The sequence below is a fragment of the Haliotis rubra genome, unplaced genomic scaffold (genome assembly GCF_003918875.1).
Source record: "Haliotis rubra isolate DU_JTF1 unplaced genomic scaffold, ASM391887v1 Scf95, whole genome shotgun sequence".
NCBI lineage: Eukaryota > Metazoa > Mollusca > Gastropoda > Lepetellida > Haliotidae > Haliotis > Haliotis rubra.
The window spans coordinates 1,219,009-1,243,989 of NW_025767690.1; the positions used below are offsets into that span (position 1 = coordinate 1,219,009).

General features: G+C 43.2%; 1 protein-coding gene across 2 annotated transcripts in view; it reads left to right on the forward strand.

Annotated features, from left to right (window-relative positions):
* Positions 1–390: 390 nt before the first annotated feature.
* Positions 391–24,981, forward strand: part of LOC124264931 (PAN2-PAN3 deadenylation complex catalytic subunit Pan2-like) — a 39,086-nt gene continuing 14,495 nt past the window's right edge. The window contains exons 1-15 of one of the 2 annotated variants that reach the window (XM_046699711.1): positions 391–445; positions 2,679–2,991; positions 4,086–4,255; positions 5,235–5,358; positions 5,834–5,911; positions 7,289–7,407; positions 8,043–8,329; positions 8,508–8,584; positions 11,269–11,396; positions 12,432–12,625; positions 13,264–13,424; positions 22,835–22,963; positions 23,372–23,521; positions 23,791–23,981; positions 24,876–24,914. In XM_046699711.1, the coding sequence (XP_046555667.1) occupies positions 2,731–2,991; positions 4,086–4,255; positions 5,235–5,358; positions 5,834–5,911; positions 7,289–7,407; positions 8,043–8,329; positions 8,508–8,584; positions 11,269–11,396; positions 12,432–12,625; positions 13,264–13,424; positions 22,835–22,963; positions 23,372–23,521; positions 23,791–23,981; positions 24,876–24,914 (2,108 nt within the window). In that variant the 5' untranslated portion in view covers positions 391–445; positions 2,679–2,730. The remainder of the gene's footprint in view (positions 446–2,678; positions 2,992–4,085; positions 4,256–5,234; positions 5,359–5,833; positions 5,912–7,288; positions 7,408–8,042; positions 8,330–8,507; positions 8,585–11,268; positions 11,397–12,431; positions 12,626–13,263; positions 13,425–22,834; positions 22,964–23,371; positions 23,522–23,790; positions 23,982–24,875; positions 24,915–24,981) is intronic. The other variant, XM_046699712.1, reaches the window with a different exon arrangement.

The window sequence follows — 24,981 nt, forward strand, 5'->3', positions numbered from 1 at the left end:
TGGCCTATCGACAACAACACAACTAATGGGATGTTCAACTTAATAGGGACAAACATCCCGGGGGTAACATTAGGATTTATTAACCTACATTTTCAACCACAGTGTTCTTGCTCAAACACTCACGTATAATCTTCCTGGGATCAGACTTTTTTTTGTAGCGTATACGATCATAGGGTAATACGAAAATGTATGTAAGCGAAACGAAGAGTTCAAGAGTGTAACATTTCGTTCAACATTGATCACAATACGCGGTATAATATCGACATAAGTTGTCATGATGATGTGAAAGTGATTTAAGGGATTATCAACACGATTGGGATAACTACAAACTAAACGATGTTCCTCTTAACATTATTATACTCCACTACTACATTTTGATCAACCCGATATAAAGGGACGTAATCCAGAATCGTGTTTGTGTTTGTGTGCCCAAATGCAAATATTGGTAAGAATCACACTATTTAGTACTTTATACACTCTAATGTATTGCAAATGGTGATGGTGACGTTTTAATGTTCTTGTTTTGCTCTTGATCGTGTTTTTCTCCCGACGTCTGGACGAATACTTCAGACAATCGACATTGAGATCGCCCGGGAGTAAGTTAAAGTTCTTAAAACATTGGCAAGAGGTTAAACAAAGATATATCTACTGAAAAGAGTTCTCACACGTGACTTCGTTATAGCCGTTTCATGATTCATCATTACTCAGCTTGCTCCACGATTCTTTGTATTTCCGACAATCTATATTCATTTTGACATCATAACAATAATTACGATGTCATGCTTGTGCAGCCAATGCCGTCAACATTGGCAACACGACAGGGTCCCGTTGTACAAAGCTATCTTAGCACCACGCCTATCGTAACATATGTTAGTTGGTGTTATCTAAATGCTAAGATCATTTTGGAACAAAACCTTCTATTTTTTATTGTATCATTCATATCGGGTCGTTAACGTTGGCTCCATTGTGGCTCTGACTTCACTGAAAACTGCTTTCTTGCTTTGCATTATTACTGAACAACATCGAAGAGCAAACTGGTATTACCTTTGAAGTGCATTTAGAAGTGGAATGCTTAAGATTCACCTGATGAAAGACCAATCATACAATTCGAAACATTAAAGAAGTTCACATCCATAAATCTTGCTTTTCTCATGGTGTTGCCAGCTTCAACCTAAGGCAAATGTTGAACTTTAATGTGTTGAACTTGATACATTTTTATCTTTTCACGGCATCAAGTTTGACAACTGAAAAATGAAAGAAGTGTTCTTTTCCAGAGTAGAACTTAAATGTTGTTGAATGTTTCTTTTTCTTAATTAAACTTGGTATGAAGATTACTGTCTAGTTGGAAACTGATGCCTTTAGATAATTTGGGATGCTGAAAAACACTGTGCAACAACTTTTCAAAGGCAGGGGGGGCTGTGGGGTAGTCTAATGGTTAAAGCGTTGGCTCGTCATGCCGAAGACCCGGGTTCGAATCCCCACATGGGTACAATGTGTGAAGCCCATTTCTGGTGTCCCCCGCCGTGATGTTGCTGGAATATTGCTAAAAGCGGCGTAAAACCAAACTCAGTCAGTCAGTCAGTCAAAGGCAGGGTACCTAAACTTGGGTATGAATAGCCAGACTATTTCCCAACTGCAGCAGACATGGTGGATATAGCATCCCCTGATGACTCTTGTTAACATTTGAATTGAGTTTGTTCACTATTACTTGATCTCTAAAAACAAATTTAATTTTTTGTGTACAGTTTCATTAACACCCCCCCTGCATATTACAGCATGTGTAATATTTATCCTGAGAAGCCACAAGGTAGGGCTGGTTATCGATATATATCACTGAGATCAATATTCATTTTTGAAATATTGATCGATTATCAATAAATATCAAAGTGGTAACTTTAAACAATCATTAATTATTTTTTTTAAAATAACCATGTTTCATGTTACTGATTAGTGGTGACACATTTATGTATGAATTCCTAATAAAAACACCATTCTTAACATGTTAGAAGCATCCCATGAATGACATAACTCTGTGTTTTGTGTGTGTAAATTATAATTGAATTTCCTTGGAAACGTTTATTTTAGGTATTATTGATTAGGGGTGGGTATTGCAGAGAATTTTCATATTGCGATATATTGCGATGCGGAAACATATATTGCGATATGTATTGCAATATATTGCAAGGATTATTTTTTTAACAAAACTACTTATAATCGAGTTAATGATTGATTATAAAGCAAAAACACAACAAAATCACTATGATTGATTAACCTTTTATAAAAACTTTTAATCATGACAAAATAAATATCTAAGTAACATTTGGCCCTTATGAAACAGGGAAAAGAACAATTAAAAAAACGGAAATATCCGAAGATTTCCGAGTGTTACGAAGTTTTCCAAATGCATGTCAAAATACCGGTTTTCGATCAGGGTATCGCAATACGTATCGTTTTCATGTCTGAACCGGTAAATACCGGTAAACCGGTTTTATTACGCAGCCCTATTATTGATGAATCAGTTTTCAGATTGATAATCGTTAATTCTTCCCATCAACAATATTTCGGATTATCAAATTATTTCAGTCAACCCTACCAGATTGTGCTTCATTTAAGAATGGTTGCTCCTGAGGATCTACATATTTTCTCAACCTAATGATGGGTCTGATTAACTGTTTCAGATATACTAGGATCATTCAGAGATACATGTAAAGGAGGTGGAAGGCATCAATCATGGAGTTTCCTGGCATGCCACCCTCATTCCCTCGGCCAGATGGAATACAAGGGGAGATAATCCCTCCCCCTTCCATGAACCCAAACATGATGGGGGGTGAAGGTTACCAGGACAACATGGAACACATGTACCCCCACCCTGGTGGAGAGAGGTCGGAGTACACTCACCATCATAGTGTGTTCATGGATGGGGGCAGTCCGTATGGGGTCTCGTGCATGACCTTCGACACACAAGAACTACTTTGGGCAGGGACACAGAGTGTAAGTTTGATTTTGTTCTTTTCATTTTGTTAAAGCATGGTTTGTCACAATCTGGTCCATGGAGACTCTGGGACAGAAATGCACCTCTTACGATAAGCGTGGGCTGCTGGTGATCAAATTCATTCATTCATTCATTCATTCATCACACAAATCAGTTGCTTGTTTCAAAATTCAATAACATGTCTCTTTTGTAAACTTTGCCTACAAGATAAAAATGGTAATGATTTTGTAAAATACAATTTACCAATGTTTTCTAAAAGTATTGAGATATATACCATGTATTGCAGTCTAAAAAGTGACACCTTGTATAAGGTACTTGTTACTATTTAAAATAATGGTATCCCGGAAATAACTCACACCTCTGCCAAATGTTGGCCTCATTAACTTCTTTGAGTGGCATTTAGAAGTTGGTGTGATGAACAACGAGGAGAGTTCTATGGATATACAACTTCTTCATTATTAATATGAGCGACGTTTAGGTGTAGCTACTATAGTCTGTGTGGCTCAATATCGGACCCATGAATTGCAGCCAGGTGTACCCGAGGCACATGCACAAGTGCCGACAAAGTCATTGATTCATTAACCTTTCTTGCACACCTGCCTGTTCCTCTCTTTGCACCCCTCCCTTGTAACAAATAGTGACCTGTATCAAGATTTTAATGATAGTTTGTTAAACAACTTTTTTATTTTTAGGACATAATTTCTGAAAAAAAAAATCACAGAGTTGGTCTGATGTTTTGATTATGATCAGTGTTTCATTGAGTACTATATGTTTAGTAGTTTTCGAGTTAGCATTTCATCGGTCCGATTTTTAGCCAACCGACTATAACACCGTTATCAAGCAAGTGATGATCACTTGCTTGATAACGATGATCACTTGCTTGAGAACGGTGTTAGTAGCTACACCAAAACATCATTCATATCAACAATAAAGAGGTTCTAGATCCATAGAACTCTCCTTGTTGTTCGTGGCCTGATTATTTACAGATGGCTATCCTTGTAACCATGGTAACTGCTAATGCAAAAGAACATTCAGTTATCCTTAGTCCAATACTTACTGTCTCATGTTTAAGTGTTTCTGTTGCTCTTTACAGGGCCATGTGACCTCGTATTATGGGTCCGACATGCAGAAATACACCTCGTTCCACGTCCACGCAACCAATGACATACGCCAGATACTGACCATGGAGAACGGCATCCTGTCTCTCACCAAGAACAGCATGCGGCTGTCAGTGCGTCGGGGCTTCTCCATCATGAACTACATGTAAGTCACAGACTTCAGGTGGAGTTGAGAATGATGAAGAACTGGCTTGGATATAAATAAGACTTAAAATGATTCATTTAATTGAAAATGTGATACATTTGACCAGCTCAAATGATTCAAATGATTTTGGCAGTCCATACAATTGTTTATTGGTGGCACTCTCAATCTGAAAATTTGCAATGAGTAATTACACTGTGTTGTTATGCTACTGGGTAAGCAAATTTCTTTGTTGATATATTGATATGGACTCAAAGAACTCAAAACTGATTGGGTTATTATTTTATTACATCATTATAGGATATTTATATAGCGCACATATCCATGCAACTAGGGCATGCTCAAGGCGCTGGTATTTTTTCCCTCGATCATTGGATGTCAATCTCAACGGCACATATCGTATTATCAATCTCAACTCCCTGGGGAGTGTACAACTCTTGCTGCCACAAGGAGCACCAGGTTATTGTAGCTTTCTCATCCTAACGAGGTACCCATTCACAGCTGGGTGGACTAGGACACATAGTTCACTGCACGTTGCTGTACCCGCAACTAGGTGTTTGCACGTATTCATGTGGCCACCATCTGGTCATATACCAATGGATTCGGGGGATCTTTTAAGTGCACAGGGTTGTGTACTGTACACTAGGGGTTGTGACAACACTGAAAGAGTCTGCACACAAAATTGACTCCAAGGTTTTTACACCCGGTCACAGATGGGCTCGATCCCGACACCTCACCCTTGCTGGATCAGTTGCCTGGCGCCTCAGCCAGCTCGCCAACCACTAGCCTGGCGCCTCAGCCAGCTTGCTCCCGCGCACACCAGTTATGGTGGTTTTGATTGCATATTTAACACAAATCACAATATATCTGGACACATGACACAAGAATTATGGTAATTTATGATACTGTACCCCTGCTAACATGTTCTGTGTGTACTGGACTGTGGTAACTTGTCATATGTGTTGTGACTTGTGTTTGACAGAGGTGATGGGAATCTTCAGGACATGCAGTGTATGATGGCTACCGGACCTCACTCTGTGCTCATGGGGGGACACCAGACCAAGGTCATTGAGGTCGACCTCAACAAGGGCATAGAAGTCAACCAGGTAATGTTAACGAATATCTGAAATGGGATTTCAAAGGGCTTCAGTGTTATTGCTCTCACATAGCATCATGTTATACCACTAGCCAGAGAAGATGTTTTAACATCTTTTGGTAATGTCATTGCTCTCTGCACAGATGTGAATCTGTGAATTGCTCTCTGCACAGATGTGAATCTGTGAATAGCTGCAAAATTGATGATGGGACATTAAGCAATATTCACTCTGAGCAGATGATCCATGGAACCTGTGTAGTGTTTGAAACAGATTAATAGAACAGTGGTGGGATACTGATAGGTGACCAAAAGGTGTTGACTTTCATAGGAATCCTTTTTGTTTTTTAACCAGGGTATTTGCAGAAGTTATTTCTGAAATTCTTAAAGTGAATTCGCTTTTATAAAGAAGAGAAATTCTAGAAAAATATAAGTGTGTTGTGAAAAGAATAAAAGTTATGTAATGTTGTGATTTTTGTTGTTGTCAGTTTGAAGTGAAGGAGCCTGGATGTGCCATCTTCCGTCACTCCAGCAAATACATCTGTGCTGGGGACACTAGCGGACGGGTGAGTTGTGGGTGTGGTAGTGTGTTTATTATGGGTTGAAGTTGTTATGAGAGTGTGTTTTTTGTAATTTGTATTATCATTGATTAGATGATAGTTATTATGGGTCACAATGTTTAAAGTTTTGAGTGTGGGTTGTGGGTCACATCTCGCATCATAAGTTTAATGGCAATAATAATTTTAGTGGCACGCCTTTTTGACAGTGCTTCAGAGTGGCCTCCCTTGGCAATCCAGTTTATTTACGGCTTTCATCATGTTGTGGAGTTTTCCACAGATTTCAACAGATTTCTATAAAGTTCTGAGTGGATAATGATACAGCCTATCTTTACTAGAATGCTCGAGAACTGTGTAAGAGCTATAGCAAGGCTGGTTCTTGCATTGTGCGACATGTGACTTATCACATCACTGGAGTTATACACATCTGTCTGTCATTGTCTAGCTGACCTACATTTCAAGACTGACCGTGTTTGTCTATATTCAACTGTTGTCATTGTAAACAACCTTCATTCAGTATATCTGCTCTCACTGTGAATGTCAAGACTCTGGTGAGTTAATATCTAATATTTGTAACCCAATATTTTAGATTTGTGACTCAATTACATTGTACTAGAAATCTGTATTGTCTTTCATTGTAGTTTGCTCACTGTTTTTTCAATATAATATTGAATATCTTAGACTTGTCTGTGTTCTATTTTGCTGGTTCAAAGGGGACTTTTAAACCTTTTGTCACGGCAAATTATTAACCGTAATAAAGTCATATTCATAAGCATTAGAGGTAGGGTTGATATAAGAGTTAGTTTATTGATGAGTGTTTTTAGGTTGATAGGTAGGGCAGCATGTTTTTGTCAGTTAGATAGAAGAGTAGTTAAATATACATTGTTTCCGTTCTCCGGATATACCTGAAAATCGCCGGAAAAATTTGTTAGGGACCGGTAAATTGAAAGCCAGCTGGACACTGTGCCCGGTAAATAATCATGCATTAAAATAAAAAAAATCATGGGTAAGCAAAATGACAATCTTGGCTGTGCTTTCATGGTCGCAAAAATTGTTATGTTTTGGAAATACCCAGGCTAGAAATAACTTTAAAATGAGTACTTACAGTATGGTAATAGGATATGACCGGCAAATTTCATTCATGACCAGTAAAATTTTAGGTCGCCAGACACAGTGTCCGATAAATAATTAAATCAGCGGAAACACTGTTTCATCAAATATATATGATGGGCAGTATGTCCTAAATAGGTGTAGTCATGCAGATTTGAGAACAGTATGTTATCAGAAGAAGGGGACACAACTCTGGTCATAACAGATGGATGGATACGGACTATACTCGGCCTTTACTGTCAAGTACAGCATGTTACTTTGACCATTTCATTGCAGGTGACCTTGTATGACCCCCAGTCAATGAAGGCTGAGCATGTGTTGGAAGCTCACTCCGGGACCCTGTCAGACTTTGATCTCCATGATCACCTCCTTGTCACCTGTGGCTTCTCAAACAGGTACACACAAGAAAGATATGTTCACACAAATGATACACTTCAGTTTAAGGCCAAACAGGCTGTTTCCATGACTTTGTGTTTGCTAGTATCACGACAGTTTCACTCACCCTAATGGCACTTTCACATAAGTATTGAGAAACGTTACTGCTTTGAAGACTATGGTGTGTCTCCTGTCTATGAATACTCCTTACCTGTGTTGTACCTTCTTTTCTCATCAGCAGCCATTTTGGACATTGTTTTGGAAAATGTCGTCTGCTTAAATTTCAGGGGAGGTAACTCTAATCTGACATGTCTAGAAAGACAAGAAGAGTTGCCTCCCTTGGACTGACAGCAGAATTTCATCATCAGTGGAGCTCATGAAAAAACCTAGGAGTTCAAACTGACATGAAAAATTCTCAATAATTATGAACCGAACTATACATGCAATGATGTGAGCTCTGATACAGGAATCATTTGACCCCACGTTTCTATAAATACTCCTTTGGTGTGTCGTCAGTATTTCAAGATGGCTGTCTCCAGTCTGACTGGTTCCTTGTGGTATATGCATGCAAAGATGCAAACAGTGGCTCCCATTCAGGTGTTGCTCAACCCTACATTTCCACAAATATTCCTAACCCATGCCGTCTGTATTTCAGGATGGGTAACCTCCAGGCTGACCGATTCCTCAAGGTGTATGACATGAGAGTGATGCGAGCAGTTGCCCCCATACAGGTGTCATTCGACCCCACGTTTCTCCGCTTCATCCCCAACTATTCCAACAAGCTAGCTGTGGTGTCACAAGTCGGTCACTTCCAGCTTGTTGACCCAAACAACACCATGTCCAACGCCAGCATGTTCTACCAGGTTAATACAGGTGGTGCTGTACTCACCAGCTTCGATATCTCCTCCACATGTAACGTCCTTTCATTTGGAGACTCATCTGGTAAGTAGCAAGCTGTCTTACTTTATGTCGTGCTTATTTGGACATCAGGCTGCTTTGGGCTTTTGATGACTGAAACATTAATATTATTTTGATTGTTAAGAACATCTGGACCCAAGGTAGTTTTAAGAGGTTACCATTGTTACCAAGGTGGAAATATTCATGGATACCACTGTTTCAGGGTACATTCATCTGTATACAAACAGGGACCATCCCACCTTCAACGCCTACTCACAACCTACAGAATTTCCTGATCCCGTAAGTACTTGATTATCTCCCTTGTCTGAGTGTGGTTTCAGTTCAATGTCCATCTGTTGTACAAATGATGGAATGTAGTTCAAGGGTTTTCCTAGACATGCTCAGAGACCAAGATTTCGCCACAGATCTGCAGCAAATATCAGCCCAAATTGCCAAATTTAATGAGTTGTTTTGTAAGTAAGCTGTATTGGGACTGATTCAGTGTGAAAAAGACTCCTTGTGACCAAGGTGGGTTGTGAAGGGGAGTGGATTGTTACTGAAACTGCTTGTGACTGTGATGGTTGTGACTGAGATGGGTTGTGACTGAGATAGGTTGGGACAGAGACTGGTTGTGACTGAGATGGGTTGTGACTGAGATAGGTTGTGACTGAGACTGGTTGTGACTGAGACGGGTTGTGACTGAGACTGGTTGTGACTGAGACTGGTTGTGACTGCGATGGGTTGTGACTGAGACTGGTTGTGACTGAGACGGGTTTTGACTGAGATAGGTTGTGACTGAGACTGGTTGTTACTGTGACGGGTTGTGACTGCGACTGGTTGTCACTGAGACTGGTTGTGACTGAGACTGGTTGTGACTGAGATAGGTTGTCACTGAGACTGCTTGTGACTGAGACTGGTTGTGACTGAGACTGGTTGTGACTGCGACTGGTTGTCACTGAGACTGGTTGTGACAGAGAATGGTTGTCACTGAGACTGGTTGTGACAGAGACTGGTTGTCACTGAGACTGGTTGTCACTGAGATGGGTTGTCACTGAGACTGGTTGTGACAGAGACTGGTTGTGACTGAGACTGGTTGTGACAGAGACTGGTTGTGACTGAGATGGGTTGTGACAGAGAATGGTTGTGACAGAGACTGGTTGTGACTGAGACTGGTTGTGACTGAGATAGGTTGTGACTGAGATGGGTTGTGACTGAGATGGGTTGTGACTGAGATGGGTTGTCACTGAGACTGGTTGTGACTGAGATAGGTTGTGACTGAGACTGGTTGTGACAAAGACTGGTTGTGACAGAGAATGGTTGTCACTGAGACTGGTTGTGACTGAGATGGGTTGTGACTGAGATGGGTTGTCACTGAGACTGGTAGTGACTGAGACTGGTTGTGACAGAGACTGGTTGTGACAGAGACTGGTTGTGACAGAGATTGGTTGTGACAGAGAATGGTTGTCACTGAGACTGGTTGTCACTGAGACTGGTTGTGACTGAGACTGGTTGTGACTGAGATAGGTTGTCACTGAGACTGGTTGTGACTGAGACTGGTTTTGACAGAGGCTGGTTGTGACAGAGAATGGTTGTCACTGAGATGGGTTGTGACTGAGATGGGTTGTGACTGAGATGGGTTGTCACTGAGACGGGTTGTCACTGAGACTGGTTGTCACTGAGACTGGTAGTGACAGAGACTGGTTGTGACAGAGAATGGTTGTCACTGAGACTGGTTGTCACTGAGACTGCTTGTGACAGAGACTGGTTGTGACTGAGATGGGTTGTCACTGAGACTGGTTGTGACTGAGATAGGTTGTGACTGAGATGGGTTGTCACTGAGACTGGTTGTGACTGAGATAGGTTGTGACTGAGACTGGTTGTGACTGAGATGGGTTGTGACTGAGACTGGTTGTGACTGAGACTGGTTGTGACTGAGACTGGTTGTCACTGAGATGGGTTGTCACTGAGACTGGTAGTCACTGAGATGGTTTGTCACTGAGACTGCTTGTGACAGAGACTGGTTGTGACTGAGATGGGTTGTGACAGAGACTGGTTGTGACTGAGATGGGTTGTGACAGAGACTGGTTGTCACAGAGACTGGTTGTGACTGAGACTGGTTGTGACTGAGATGGGTTGTGACTGAGACTGGTTGTGATTGAGACTGGTTGTGACTGAGACTGGTTGTGACTGAGACTGGTTGTGACTAAGATGGGTTGTGACTGAGACTGGTTGTGACTGAGATGGGTTGTGACTGAGACTGGTTGTGACTGAGACTGGTTGTGACTGAGACTGGTTGTGACTGAGACTGGTTGTGACTGAGATAGAGTTGTGACTGAGACTGGTTGTGACAGAGACTGGTTGTGACTGAGAGATAGAGGTTGTGACAGAGAGAATGGACTTGTTGTGACTGAGATGGGTTTGAGAGACTAGAGAATAGGTTGTCAGAGACTGGTTGTGACTAGAGATGGGTTGTGACAGAGAACTGGTTGTCACTGAGATGGTTGTCACTGAGACTGGTTGTGACTGAGACTAGTTGTGACTGAGACTGGTTGTGACTGAGACTGGTTGTGACTGAGACTGGTTGTGACTGAGACTGGTTGTGACTGAGGAGGGTTGTGACTGAGACTGGTTGTGACTGAGACTGGTAGTGACTGAGACGGGTTGTGACTGAGACTGGTTGTGACTGAGACTGGTAGTGACTGAGGAATGTTGTGACTGAGATGGGTTGTGACTGAGACTGGTAGTGACTGAGACTGGTTGTGACTGAGACTGGTTGTGACTGAGACTGGTTGTGACTGAGACTGGTTGTGACAGAGACTGGTTGTGACTGAGATGGGTTGTGACTGAGACTGGTAGTGACTGAGACTGGTTGTGACTGAGACTGGTTGTGACTGAGGAGGGTTGTGACTGAGGAGAATTGTGACAGAGTATAGCCCTGGGTGAAACAGCATTAGACAACAAATAAATGATTTCCATGTGTATAGGTTGAGCCTGTTCAGAGCATCCACATCAACGATGAGCTGGCTCCCGTATCCATGGTACCCATGGTGTATCCTCCATCTGGTCAGCTACTGTCTGATTGGCAGACAAACTTGTCAGCCAGGAAATATCGGTAAGTCAAATCGCTCACAGACCCAACATGTTCTTAGAATTTGTATATCCTTCAACAGGACATATTCTGAATAAAATTCTTAGCCATAGGCTCATATAATAATGAAAAACAGGTACACAAAATGAATTGGTCATAGAGTCTGATCAGTTGTTCACTCTTAACACATGTATTTTTTAAGTTCAAAATGGAATGTTCTTTACACATTTTCACTATCCTTAAATGAGTGACCCTTAAAGTCTGTGGTTCCAAAGGTTCTCGATTAGGTAGCAGGGCTCGATTTAGCGCTTTGTTACTTGCACTAGTACAATCAAATATTACAAAGTGCAACCTAGTTATTAGTCTAACTTGCACCAGGTGCAAGTCAACTTTTGTGTGGGTAAACTTCTAAATAAAACATCTAAATAATTCAATAGCATATTTCTTTTATAACAAATTGCAATATAAGCAGTGCCATTGGAATTTGGCTGGTGCAACTAGATTTTTATGTTAGGTTGCACCTGACGCAAGTAGGTTAACATCTCTTAAATCGAGCCCTGGGTAGTCATACTCACAGACTTGGTTGATGCCTGTCATCGTGTTTTAATTGCATAGATTGATACTTGTGATGTCAGTGACTGGATTGTCTTGTCTAGACTCAATTATTTTCGAAAGGCTTGAATATAGCTGGAATACTGCTGGATGTGTCGTAAAACAACATGCAAACAATCAAAATGATTGAGCACCTTACACCAGAATATGATTTATTTGTTTTGTAACATTGTTTCCCTGTACATGTAAGCAGCGTATGAAATAACCCCAAACCCAGCCTGACATCAGAGCTGGAAACTTCAAAATGTTAACAGCCCAAAATGGATTTAACCAGACCAGACACCAAGAAATGGTGAATTTACTCAGATTTTACCAGACCACCGGGCTGGCTAGCCGTAAAATAAGCCCGTCCGTCAGAAATCTAGCCCATCTCGGACGGTCGGACGGACCTTATTTCATACACTGATATAAGGCAGTACGTGTAATGAATCTGAAATCAAATTTCAGGAAGCCTAAGCCTATAGACCCAGAGATCCTTCGTACAATGAAAGTCTATCACAATGTTGGCTATGCTCCCAATTCGGGGAAGGAGCGCAGGAACCAGATACCCTACAAGCTGCCGAAGGAAGTGCACATGCAAACAACAGGGGGAACAACTCACAGTCGCAAGTCCAGTGTTCCAGAGTCACCTCTTGGGAGAGGTTAGTGAGCCACAGTTACGTCAATGTCCTCCGTTATCAAAATATTAGGTGGTGGGATAGGTTAATGGTTATAGACTTAGTGTTTTCCAATCATTCCAAGATCGATCACTCACTCACGCACTCACTCACACACACTCTCTCTCGCTCAATCTATCTCACTCGCTCACTCTCTCACCTCTCTCACTCTCACTCACTCATTCACTCACACAATCTCTCTTGCTCCATCTGTCTCACTCGCTCACTCTCTCACCTTTCTCACTCTCACTTACACTCACTCACTCACTCTCACTGACTGACTCACTCCTCACTCACTCACCCATACGCTCACCACTCACTCACCTCACTCACTCCAAATATTGTGTGTCTAAGATAAATACTCTGAATCCATAGACAAAGTGCCAGTGTTCATACCTTTACACACAGGGCTAGAGGTGATCCCCAGTTGGTCAATATGGTCAAGCTTGGTGATTCGCTGCGTGTGTGTCATTGCATCCAGATAACAAGGACTTTCGCACACAATATCGATCTCTGGATACACTGGTAGGAACCCCCCAAAAAAGAAATAAAATTTTAAAAAAAATGTTTCTTTGTTGATGTTTCTGTTACTATGGTTACAATCAAGCTGTCTTCCTTTTCAGGTGAAGATCCATTTGTCGCAGTACCAAAGAAATACAGACGGGTCGAGATGAAGTATTCTAAACTTGGTTTGGAAGACTTCGACTTCCGACATTACAACAAAACTCACTTTGCTGGTCTGGAAACACATATTCCCAATGCCTACTGCAATGCCATGTTACAGGTGAGGTCAGGCTGCTCTTGATTCTAGCATGTGTAAACAAACAGTATCAGTGTAGAGCCATTGGTGTCACGTCCATACTGTTTGACACTAATACACCTGATTACACAATGCCTTTTTAGAAAGTGGTCAAATGTAACATATGTTATATGTGGGGTTACACTTTCTCAGTAGTAAAGTACAAATATTTTTTCCTTATCCTGACTCATGCTCTTTTGCTTGTCTTCTTCTTGCGAACATAGTGGAACACTTGTATCTCCTTAATTGAAGCCCTTCAATGTAAAATCACTAATTGGTACTCACCACGAGGTTGCCTCCCTTGCCCTTTTAGGCGGGAACAGGTGTCGCCACCCTCTGGCCTCATGCTTCACTCTCTCCTTCTTAAGCCCAGTGAGCAGGATGTGAGAGCGCCTGTGTCTCCTTACACACTATATCCTTTGGTTTTCTTAGGTTTATTACCTCTTATAGGTTACTATAGAGGTATAGCTAGTATCCTTCATTAATTTGCATTGATATTTAATCGTATTTCTACTGTTTATTCGCGTGAGTTCGTGATTGTTCAGCTAGTATTTACGTTGATGAAAATCTGTACTATTTGCAATTTCACGTTTTCAATTGCTGACCATGTATTATGCCCTAGTTGTGCTGCGCCTTGCATGCGTTTGATACGCGTGCAGTTACTGCATTAATCTATCAATTCTGCTTTTCATAAATATCTTTGCGTGCGTGAGGCGTACGCGGAATAGATCCGCAAACAAGGGTTAGACATGGCGATACATGGATTCCCCTTCCAGTCAGCTGCCGATGGATAAGCGGAGCCCCTCCCGTCTGGTGTTTGACATAAAGAGACTCCGTCGAAGATGAAGTGGGATGCAGTCGCCAACACTAAGAAGCGTCCTGCCTCCCCAGGCGTCCGTCATCGCCAGATAAACTCCAAGAGGGGCCACGGCGTCTTCCCTAGCGGACTTCGGACCCCAGGGCAGCGCGTGACATCTAAAGGGAAGTCTACAGTCGTCAAGAACTTTCTCAGCGAGATTGTTCAGCCGCCCGAACTGGGCCTCTCTCGATGATCAGCCGATCATCATCCCTGGACGTCGCCACAAGAAGCTGACCCGGTGACAGCTAGCAGTGACATCAGCAGAGATCAGCCATGCAGCCTGATGCCTCTACACTGATGTCAGGCGACTTCCCTGAGGGTCAGCAGCTGTCATCGCAAGAGAGGGGCACCGACTTCGCCGTCGCCAGACCATCCCAGAGGCGAGCTGTTGCGGCAGATCCTTGATGACCATGATGGAGGGCCACTACAGTCGGAAGCTTAGCCAGCCCAGGGCCCGAGCAGCATAGAGCGATACCCCAGAGGCACCCCAGTCAGCGTAGCACACCGACGAAGCAGCCTTGAAGGAGGAAGTCACAGACCACCTCGAAGGGCGCAGATGTACAGTCGTCGCGAAGGCCTTCCCAGCGAAGCCGGGAGAGATCGTCATCATCCTCGGCCTCGTCCTCAGATGCAGACTCAGACCACCAGGCGTCCACGGAAGCCGTCCACGGAAGTCAAAGCCGCTCCCCAGGTCCGGGACGCAGAGGAAGCTGCGAAGGCCGTCCACACAGATCGTCATCGTCCAGAAGGGCGTCGAGGGACTATTCAAGAGCTTCAGAAGCCCGTCAACATTCTCCTCGCAGATCTAGGTTTTTCCCATAGGCGCCAGATCACCTAGAAGAGCGATCTCCCGCGCCCGTTCACTGCGCCCGATCTCCGCGTACATCACCTGCGCGGGTCATCACACAAGTCGCGCACACAGGTCTACACTCCAGGTCTCCCGAGTGTCACCCGACATAGAGATAGCAGCCCAGAGGTCACCATCAGAAGAGCATCAACCTCTCATCTCCGATGCTGGTACAGAAGATGATGGAGGCATCATCTTCTCAGGCGCTGAGATAAGATATTGGATGGTAAACAACCTAGATTTATCTTCACCGTCCAAGAGTGGCAACTCAAGCGCAGACATACCTGATGAAGGAAGAGGCGATGCAGGCGCCATCACCTTACCTCCGATCGACCCGATTGCTGCGGTGCCACATAATCTAGATACAGCCTTCATTAAAACTCACGAAAGTGCAGACTCCACATCTGCCGAACTTTCACACTAAGAAGTTCTCCACGCACAACATGGACCCTTCTTGAAGGCACAAGACATCGATGAAACTACAAGCTGATCAGCGATGTTAAGAACAAGAACTACAAGATTGGACGATCGCCAAGCTGGTGCAGATAGAAAACATGGCCGAGGCGTTCTTTTGGCCTAAATAGATCTAGAACGATCAATGAGACACTTATCACCAGATTTACCGTAAGTCTGACCTCCTCTGAAGATGATAGGATGATCTACTCGGCCCTACTGATGCAAAGAAGGACCAGCAGTTCCTTACAGATCATCTCACATCTGTCTCAGCAGCACTGACCTTAGCTCGTCGTCAAGGCCTCCTCCAAGCTTCCTGCAGCTGGGGTGAGAACTTTACAGCTCCACTCTATACAGCCCGTGGTCATCCCCAAACATCTTTTGACGGAGGAATAGACAAAGTCTCAAAGGAAGTCACTAAGGACTCCAGAGAAGTCCTTTATGATCAAGTCGATGGACTGCGCTTAGCTAAAGCGTCATCAGGCAGACTTCACAAAGATACTCAGGAGATCCTAAGTTCGGGACTACAGAAAGCACGGGATAGGAAGATAGCCAGCGCCAGGAAAAGATTCTTTAAAGTAAGCCCATATGGCAACTATAGAGGAGGGTCAGGAAGAGGCAGGACACCCAGAGGTTCCCGCAACTATAAACGCTGAGAAAGACAGGTTAGGAACGACTGGAGTCTTCCACCCCAGCCCGTTCCAGTACAACCGTCACAAGTGGGTGGGCGCCTCCAACTACACTGGGAGAACTGGGGAATGTTAAAGACCCTTATGTCTCCAACATTCTTCAACACGCAGTTTAAAATTATCCCACTACAGGCCACGCCTCCGGCTGACAGTCAACCCTTACAAGTTCGACTTACAGGCACAACAACTACCAAAGTTAAGAGAGGCGGTTACATCACTCATAACCAAGCAGGCCATAGAAGTACTAGATCAAGTAGACATCGAACCAGGCTTCTACTCCCAGTTTTCCTAGTACCCAAGAAAAACTCAAGGAGAAATACAGACTCATTTACAACATGAGCTTTTCAACAGGAATTATCTATAAACCATCAAAGTTTAGCATGATACACCTTCCTCCAGTTCTGACAGTTGATTAAGCCCCATGGATTACATGGCCAGTATAGATCTGCAAGGCGCTTATCTACATATCCCGATACATCCCGAATCCAGGAAATATCTAAGATTTACACTAGGCCGGGCTACATTACCAATGGAAAGTACTCCCATTAAGGCATATCATCAGCCCCTGGCTATTCTAACGAGGATAACGAAACCTATTGTCACCTATCTACATCGTCTAGGGCTACGCGGTGCATTCTACCGACGACGCCGGGATACAAGTAGATCAAGATCCACAGCATCTCAAACTACAGTTAAACTACATCATAAAGCTACTAACACAGCTAGGATGGTTAGTAAACTTACTCAAGTCGGACCTAGTACCATCGCCAAGATCTGCAGTTCCTAGGCATTCGATTTATCCGCGAATCACAACCCGTATCGTCGTACCAGAAGACCGTTGGCTCAAGATCCAACAGACCATTCCGTCAGCTCTACTCTCTCCGTTACCACTCTTCGACAATGGCAGAGCGTGTTGGAGTCTCCTCACATCAGCCCAAGACATGACAGTCTCAGGCAGATTACAGTTACGCCATTACTGTCTTTCAGTCATCAGATAAGCCTCATTTTGATGAATGTTTTAAACGCAACATCGAAAAGTCAGGTTTCTGAGATAAAGGAAACTGTGCAACGCGGACACATCTGATCCCTGTCATATCACACTTAATGAAGTTGAGGCAGTGTGCAAGAAGCTAAAAAAATGGAAAATCAGGTGGAATTGATGGATTAGTATATGAGCATCTGAGAGTTTGGAGGGAGAACATTAATGCATCACCTGAGCTGTCTATATAACCTTGTCATTCAAACTGGTTTCATTCCACGAGCCTGGAAGCGTGAGTGTTATCCTGCCACTGCATAAAGGAGGCTGCAAATCAAAGAAAGACCCAAACTGTTATCATGCGGTATTTCATTAAGCCCCCGTAATAGAGAAAGTCTTTGAAATGGCCCTACTGCCTCACTTAAAGGCAGCTCTGCGCCAGGATAACAATTTCCCTAACAAACAGCAGATGGCTTTACCAGGAAAGTCTCTGTTCAACTCGCAACCGTTCAACCTGCAGGAGACAGTTCAGCACTACCAAGGCCCGAGGCAGCGGCGTTCATGTGCTATTTCTTGACAGCTGTAAAGCATTGACAGTGTGTGGCATGATGGTTTGCGGAAGAAGTTGTATGATGGTGGAGTAAAAGGAAAACTGTGGACTGTTATAGACAAGCTGTACCATGATATGGAGAGCTGTGTATTGATAGGTAACACTGTCATAATCGAGGTGGTTCACTCTTCAGCAAAGGCGATGCGTCAGGGTGGAGTGTTGTCTGCAAGGCTGTATCTGCTGTATATCAACCAACTCTTGGGCGATATTACTGAATCGAAGAAGGTGCCCTGATTATGGATTTGAACACAGAATGTCCAACTCAAGCCGATGGCGTAGCCTTGGTGAGTTCCTGTACCAGTAATCTCAGCTCCCTCCTGAGAATTGCAGAAAACTACAGTAGGTTGTGGCGCCACATTCTCCTCTAGTAAGACTGAGGTGCGTTACATTTGGGGCTAGCAGAAAATCTAAAGTTGTTGCTGACGACCTCTCTTTATATGGGGTCTACTACCAACAGTTAACCAAGTCAAACATGTAGGCATTATACTCTCTGACAGGTTTAATTCAATGGAAAGAACACTAGGCATGTACTAAGATCAGATCCTATGCTTACACAATTTCAAGGAAAGGATTTAATCCATCTCTGGTGTCTCCCATTGTCTGTCTGAAACTGATCCAGAAAGTAGCTCTACCAAAGTGTCTTTTTCGGTAGTGAGCTGTGGAACTCTCTCAGTCAGACTGAGATTCTTATGCTTGAGCGTTCCTACAGGCATGTCATAAAAACGATTCAAAGCCTCCCAAAGGGAACTAGGACTGATGTGTGTCTTGGTCTCCTGGGTTTACTACCTCTGGAAGCTGAGATAGATAAAAGAAACTCTTGTTTGCGGAAAGCCTCATAAACATGAACACATCTTACCTTCCACACAGGTGTTTCTGACAAGGCTACTGTGCTTTGTTCATGGTGTGTGTGCACAACCGAGAGGTTTTATTCCTGATCTGATGAGAATCCTCCAGAAGTATCAGTTGACAAATGTGCTAGAAGACTACTTGTCAACTGGCATATTCCCACGTAAGGCTTATTGGAAACAAAGTGTGAAAGCCGCTGTTTGGAAGTTCTATTCGCCTCCGTGGACTGATAGGATTACGGTTGAACCAGATCTCCAGTGGTTGCTGAATACACAGAGACCTGTGTGTGTTCATCAGCATGGACATTGTCACGGGAAGACCACCTGTACCGAACCTCGTCCAAGTTCCTGGTGCAGTTATGTTCCAGCATTAGATACATTAAAGATGCTGTGTACCTGTGTGTGAGAAGTGTGGCCGGTTATATAGTGATCCGTGTGATTTCCATTGCTGTCGTGCAGTGTGATAATTTACTCTCTGTGAGAGATCAGCTGTGGTGTGAACTGATCAATATTGGTCCTGTGGACTTCAGTGTATGGTTCTACAACTTGTCAGACATTTGAGATGGTGTTACGTTTGTCTTCTGTCATGTAGCCCTCAGTATGGACTTAATGCAGAGGATCAGAGAACATTTACTAGTGTGGCTGTAAGGTACATTCATCTGATGTGCAGAGAAGTCACACAGCACTAAGCAGTGCAGCCAGCTTCTGAGAGACTCTATTTCACATAACAATGTGACTGTGGTGTAAATATTACCTTTTTGCAACTTGTACTTGTACTCTCCCAACTTGGAGGATAAATAAAGAATATATGAGTGGACCAGGAGGTCGAATGTTTGCGAAGGTATTTGTTTAGAAGAGCAGGAATTCCAAAACCCATCTATATGTAGGACGCGATAAGCTCCAAGGTTAGGGGAGCTCATCTTCGCCAACCGCGGACGCATCAAGGTTATGGAATCAGCAAGAAAGCAAGCTCCATATAAACATGTTAGAGATGAAAGCTGTAATCAGCGCCATACTTCATTGGAGCAACATTCTACAGAATGCGCACTTAATGATTCATACCGACAACCTCGACAGTGGCGTTCTATGTGAAACAAACAAAGGTTCAACAAGATCACTGAACCTATTGACTTTAAGCTTTCAACTGTTCGATCTAATACCACGATCTAAACCTACATGTCAGAGCATGTCACATTCCCGGAGCCAAGAATGTACTAGCAGGCGCCTCTCGCCACATCAACCGTCACCGACAGAATGGATGCTCAATACAGAAATATTTGCACAGATAATCAAGCAAATAGGGCCCGCTTAGTAGATCTATTAAGCAATACGCTTCAACAATCAGCTACCGACATTCGTGTCACCAGTCCCAGACCCACAAGCATGGGCAGCGGACGGCTCTAAGCATATCCTGGGAGGCCTCAATGCGTACATGCTTCGCCGCCAGCAATAATACCTCAAGTGTTACAGAAAATCAGACAAACACAGAGCCTCCAACTCACTTTGGTGGCCCTACTGGCGGCCAGAGCGTGGATTTCCCATTCTAATTCAAGAAATCGGTCAACCAACACTAGAGCTACCCAAAGCTCAAATCTATTAATACATCCACACCAAAAGGTGCGGAAGCCCAGAAGTATTCCAACTTCGCATTATGGACTGTATTAAAATGTGTTTAAACAAGAGAGGGTATTCTACCAGAGGCGGCAAAAGCGGTCCGCTTGCCGCTACTGTATTCTACACGTGGCAATACGGCTGACAAGTGGCACAGTTTTCAGAAGTGCTACGCAAATAAAGGGATTTACAGCAAGAGATGCTACTCATCCACAAGTGGCAGATTATTTGTGTTACTTTACGGCCAAAACAAACATTTAAAAGGCTCGACATTGTCAGCATATCTTGCAGCGCTTAGTTCTGTCATTACCATGAGAGCGGGTGTTAGATTAACAAGAACTCCAGAGTTACTGGCCTTACTCACGGGCTTTCGATTGGAGGACCAAAAGCGGAAGTTCCACGCCCAGCTTGGGATCTGAATATAGTGTTGCAACACCTCACAAGTGAGGCTTATGAACCGCTGGAATCGACAAACTTTGAGCTTCTCTCACAGAAAAGCGCTTTTCCTGTTATCTCTAGCCACAGCAGCCAGGATGTCGGAAATTCACGCACTAGATTATGAGAGGATACAGTTTGATGACAATCAAAACACAGCACACCTGGGATTAAGATGGGATTTCATCAGCCAAAAATCAACTACCAGGTCAACCAGACAGGTTATTTCATATCCCTGCATTATCCTCCATTCTCGGATCTCAAGATACACTGGACTTATCTCTATGCCCAGTCAGAGCTCTCAAAATCTATTTACTGACGTTCCAAAACAAGTGAAGATTTCTCAAAGCGATTATTCATTCCCTTGTCGGCAACAACTCAGACAGAAGTCTCTCGTACCACCATATCTATATGGATAAGAACTGTCATGCCAGCCTACAAGGCAGCAGGACTGGACCCTCCAACAGCATCAAATCCCCATGAAATCAGGCGTTAGCTTCCACTCTCGCCTTACGGTAACTGTTCTTTGAATACAATTATGGAAGGATGCTTTTGGAAATCTAACATGGTGTTTGCTAATCACTACCTGAGAGATATCACCACCGAGGGCGTCTCAGGCATTCACCATTTAGGTCCCTTGGTCCTCGCACAGCAGTTGACAGTCCCTGCAGTAGCGTTAACGCGTAGTCTTACGAGATTAATATGCATAATTGTTACATGCATTATCTAGCTTATAACTCACGGAGTTCTAGCAGTATGTATATATGTTCAGTGGTATAGCTTCTCTATCCAGAGTGGCTTTGATATTGTTGTTTATAATATCTCAGTATATCATAATGTAAATACCCCAGTATGGCATTATAACCTATGGCTTATAATAGAGGAATTATCCTAAGTCTATGCCTTTATGAAGTTCCCGTAGAGTTATTACAGTTAAATCTATATAAATCACTAATTCTATAAATCCAAAGTATTCTGTTTTGCCCACCTCCGTTTCCGGTAAGTTCTACAAACAAAAGAGCATGAGTCAGGATAAGGGAAAATATGTAATTTTTTGAGTAAAATTGATATTTTATACTTATCCTGACTCATGGAATTAACCCTCCCATCCTCCCACATAACACTTTGGATTTCCCTGTAAATTCAAGTGTTGGGCTCATAAAATCAGGAGAGAGTGAAGCATGAGGCCAGAGGGTGTGGCGACACCTGTTCCGCTTAAAAGGGCAAAGGGAGGCAACTTCGTGGTGAGTACCAATTAGTGATTTTACATTGAAGGGCTTCAATTAAGGAGATACAAGTGTTCCACTATGTTAAGCAGAAGAAGAAGACAAACAAAGAGCATGAGTCAGGATAAGTATAAAATATCAATTTTACTCAAAAAATTACATTCTTGTACTTTTGATGGGTTTAGTCCCATCCAGGATTTGAACCCACACCCTCAGAGTCAGGCACCTAATTACCAGCACACAAAGTCAGCCACCCAACCTGTTTAGCCACCACGACTTCCACAAAATGGACTTTATGTACTTTTTGCACGGTTCCCACGTCTGAAAGCTATGATAACACAATGCCATTTAGAAAGTGATCAAATGTAACATATGTTATATTTGGGATTACACTTTTTAAGGAAAGTACTAATTCTTGTACTTTTGTTGGGTTGTTTGTACTAATACGCCTCAAGATACTACACAATGTTTGCACTGTGGAATACTGATGTAAGGCAAAGCAGTAGAACTGGATTGTTCACTTTTGAAATCGAAATGCATAACTTATTGCATGTGGCAATGTTAATTCGTTTTAGAATTGACCTCGGCAAACTATGCTTGTTGTAAGAGACGACTAGCAGGGTTTGGTTGCCAGGCTTGCTGACTTGGTTGACACATGTCATGGTATTCCAATTGCGTTGATTGATGCTCATGATGTCAATCACTGGACTGCCTGGTCTAGATGTCATAGAGGTGGAATATTGCTGTAACAGCCCTATTAAATGTGTATCGTTTGATAACAGTATTAGCGTATAACAGGGATACTGTACAGCCCAACTGACTCACTCATTCACTTCACCTGCAGGTGCTTTACTTCCTTGAGCCCCTTCGATGTCATCTCCTCAGTCATCTCTGCCACAGAGAGTTCTGTCTGTCCTGTGAGCTTGGCTTCCTCTTCCATATGCTGGACACACAGAAGGGTCAGACTTGTCAGGTGAGAATCATCTACTTGTCCTCAGGTAAGAGCCATCTCCTTGTCCTCAGGTAAGAACCATCTCCTTGTCCCCAGGTAAGAGCCATCTCCTTGTCCTCAGGTAAGAACCATCTCCTTGTCCTCAGGTAAGAGCCATCTCCTTGTCCTCAGGTAAGAGCCATCTCCTTGTCCTCAGGTGAGAACCATCTCCTTGTCCTCAGGTAAGAACCATCTCCTTGTCCTCAGGTAAGAACCATCTCCTTGTCCTCAGGTAAGAGCCATCTCCTTGTCCTCAGGTAAGAACCATCTCCTTGTCCTCAGGTATCTCCTTGTCCTCAGGTAAGAGCCATCTCCTTGTCTTCAGGTAAGGACCATCTCCTTGTCCAGTGAGGGATGCAGTGACACGAATATTTACTCTCTCTCTTACAGGCAAGTAACTTCCTGCGAGCATTCCGCACCATACCAGAAGCTTCAGCTCTAGGTCTCTGTCTGAGCGAGGCAGAGGAGGCTGCTGGGAAGGTGAATCTTCCGAGACTGATCCAGAGCTGGCAGAGATTCGTGCTGCAGCAGGTCCACTCGGTCAGTACCAAGTCTGCATTTTCAGGGGATAGTGGGGTGGTCAAATGTTTTAATGTCCACTCCATCAGTGCCAAGCCTTTGTTCATGAAAGACAAGTGTACATTAATATTTGAAATGTTAACATTGTGATTACTTTGTGTGGCCCATCATAAAGTCGTAGGTCATGTCAATGCGAATCCTAGATGCAACACTGCAGGGTTGAAAACCTGATGCATCTAACTGACCTGTCCAGGAGTTGACCCCCACTCACTGCCTCCTCATGTACACAGGAAACTGCCATCAAGCTGGAGTCAGACTCCAAGTCAGGCACACCTGCCAATGCCGATACCTCCACGGAGTCGGCTGCCACGGAGAAGAAGGAGCAAACTCCCAGCAAGTCCAAGAAGAAGAAGAAGAAAGGGAAGAAGAAAGAGGAATCGAAGGATGAGGCAGAGGCAGGAGATAGTCACGGGGAAGACAAGTAGGTTGTTTCTCACTAGGCGATCAAAACTATTCTGACTCTTGAGTCAACCAGTCCTTGTTTTATCCTCAAAAGTCAAGCATCAGGCAGGGAAACAATAAGTACCGTGTTTATTACATCCTTTCATTTTACATAGAATATGTTAAAAATCAGCTCATAATATACTGAGGGAGATTAATAAGGGAACATGAAAGTTCAAGTGTCCTTTCATTTTTTTCCAGGTTTAATCGCAAGTATTGCACTGTTGCAAAGTGGTGTTCCCTTATTTGTTTCCTTCAGTATATACTGTAGTCATGGTAACAGTTCATAAGGCATTCACCTACCATGTCATCCTCATCTCACAGCAGCTTGTCCATTGCTCATGTCACTGTCCTGCTGTGGATGTTTTTTGCATTATTAGAGTTGTTGTTTTTAACAGTACATGAGCAGCAGTTGATGTGTTTCATTAATACACTGTGCTCGTTTCAGCAAAGCCTGAGCTTGCCATGTTTGTCCTAGAAGTATTAATGAATGTTTTCAATTCATTGTAATCATGAACAAATCATAGCGATAGGGACAAGTCACCTACAAAATTGTCATCAAGACCTGCACTTTACTCTTTACCATTTTGACCCTTCTGTGATTGAAAAAGTAGGATTATCTGCATTAAATAAGCATATTAGAAAATAATAGAAGTGGTGTCAATATTTGGCTGGCCAAGTTTCCTGTGGAATGAGCCATAGGTGGAGTGTGTAGACTGAGCAAACTTGAAGCAGGTATCTATTTAGTGCAGTCAAGTATTGAAAAAAACACTTTTCGAAAATAACTGAAGACTCGCAGATGACTTGTTTCTATTGCATCACAAATCTTTTGCTTTTTATTCATCCTTGTTTCCCATTATCTTGTGTTGCTCAGCGTGAAGGCTTCTGAGGACGTCTCAGAAGAGCCAGCCAGGTAACTAGTTCTGTCATGTGCTCACTAATGTCTGTAGCGGGTGCAGGTGTAACATCTGTAGCAGGTG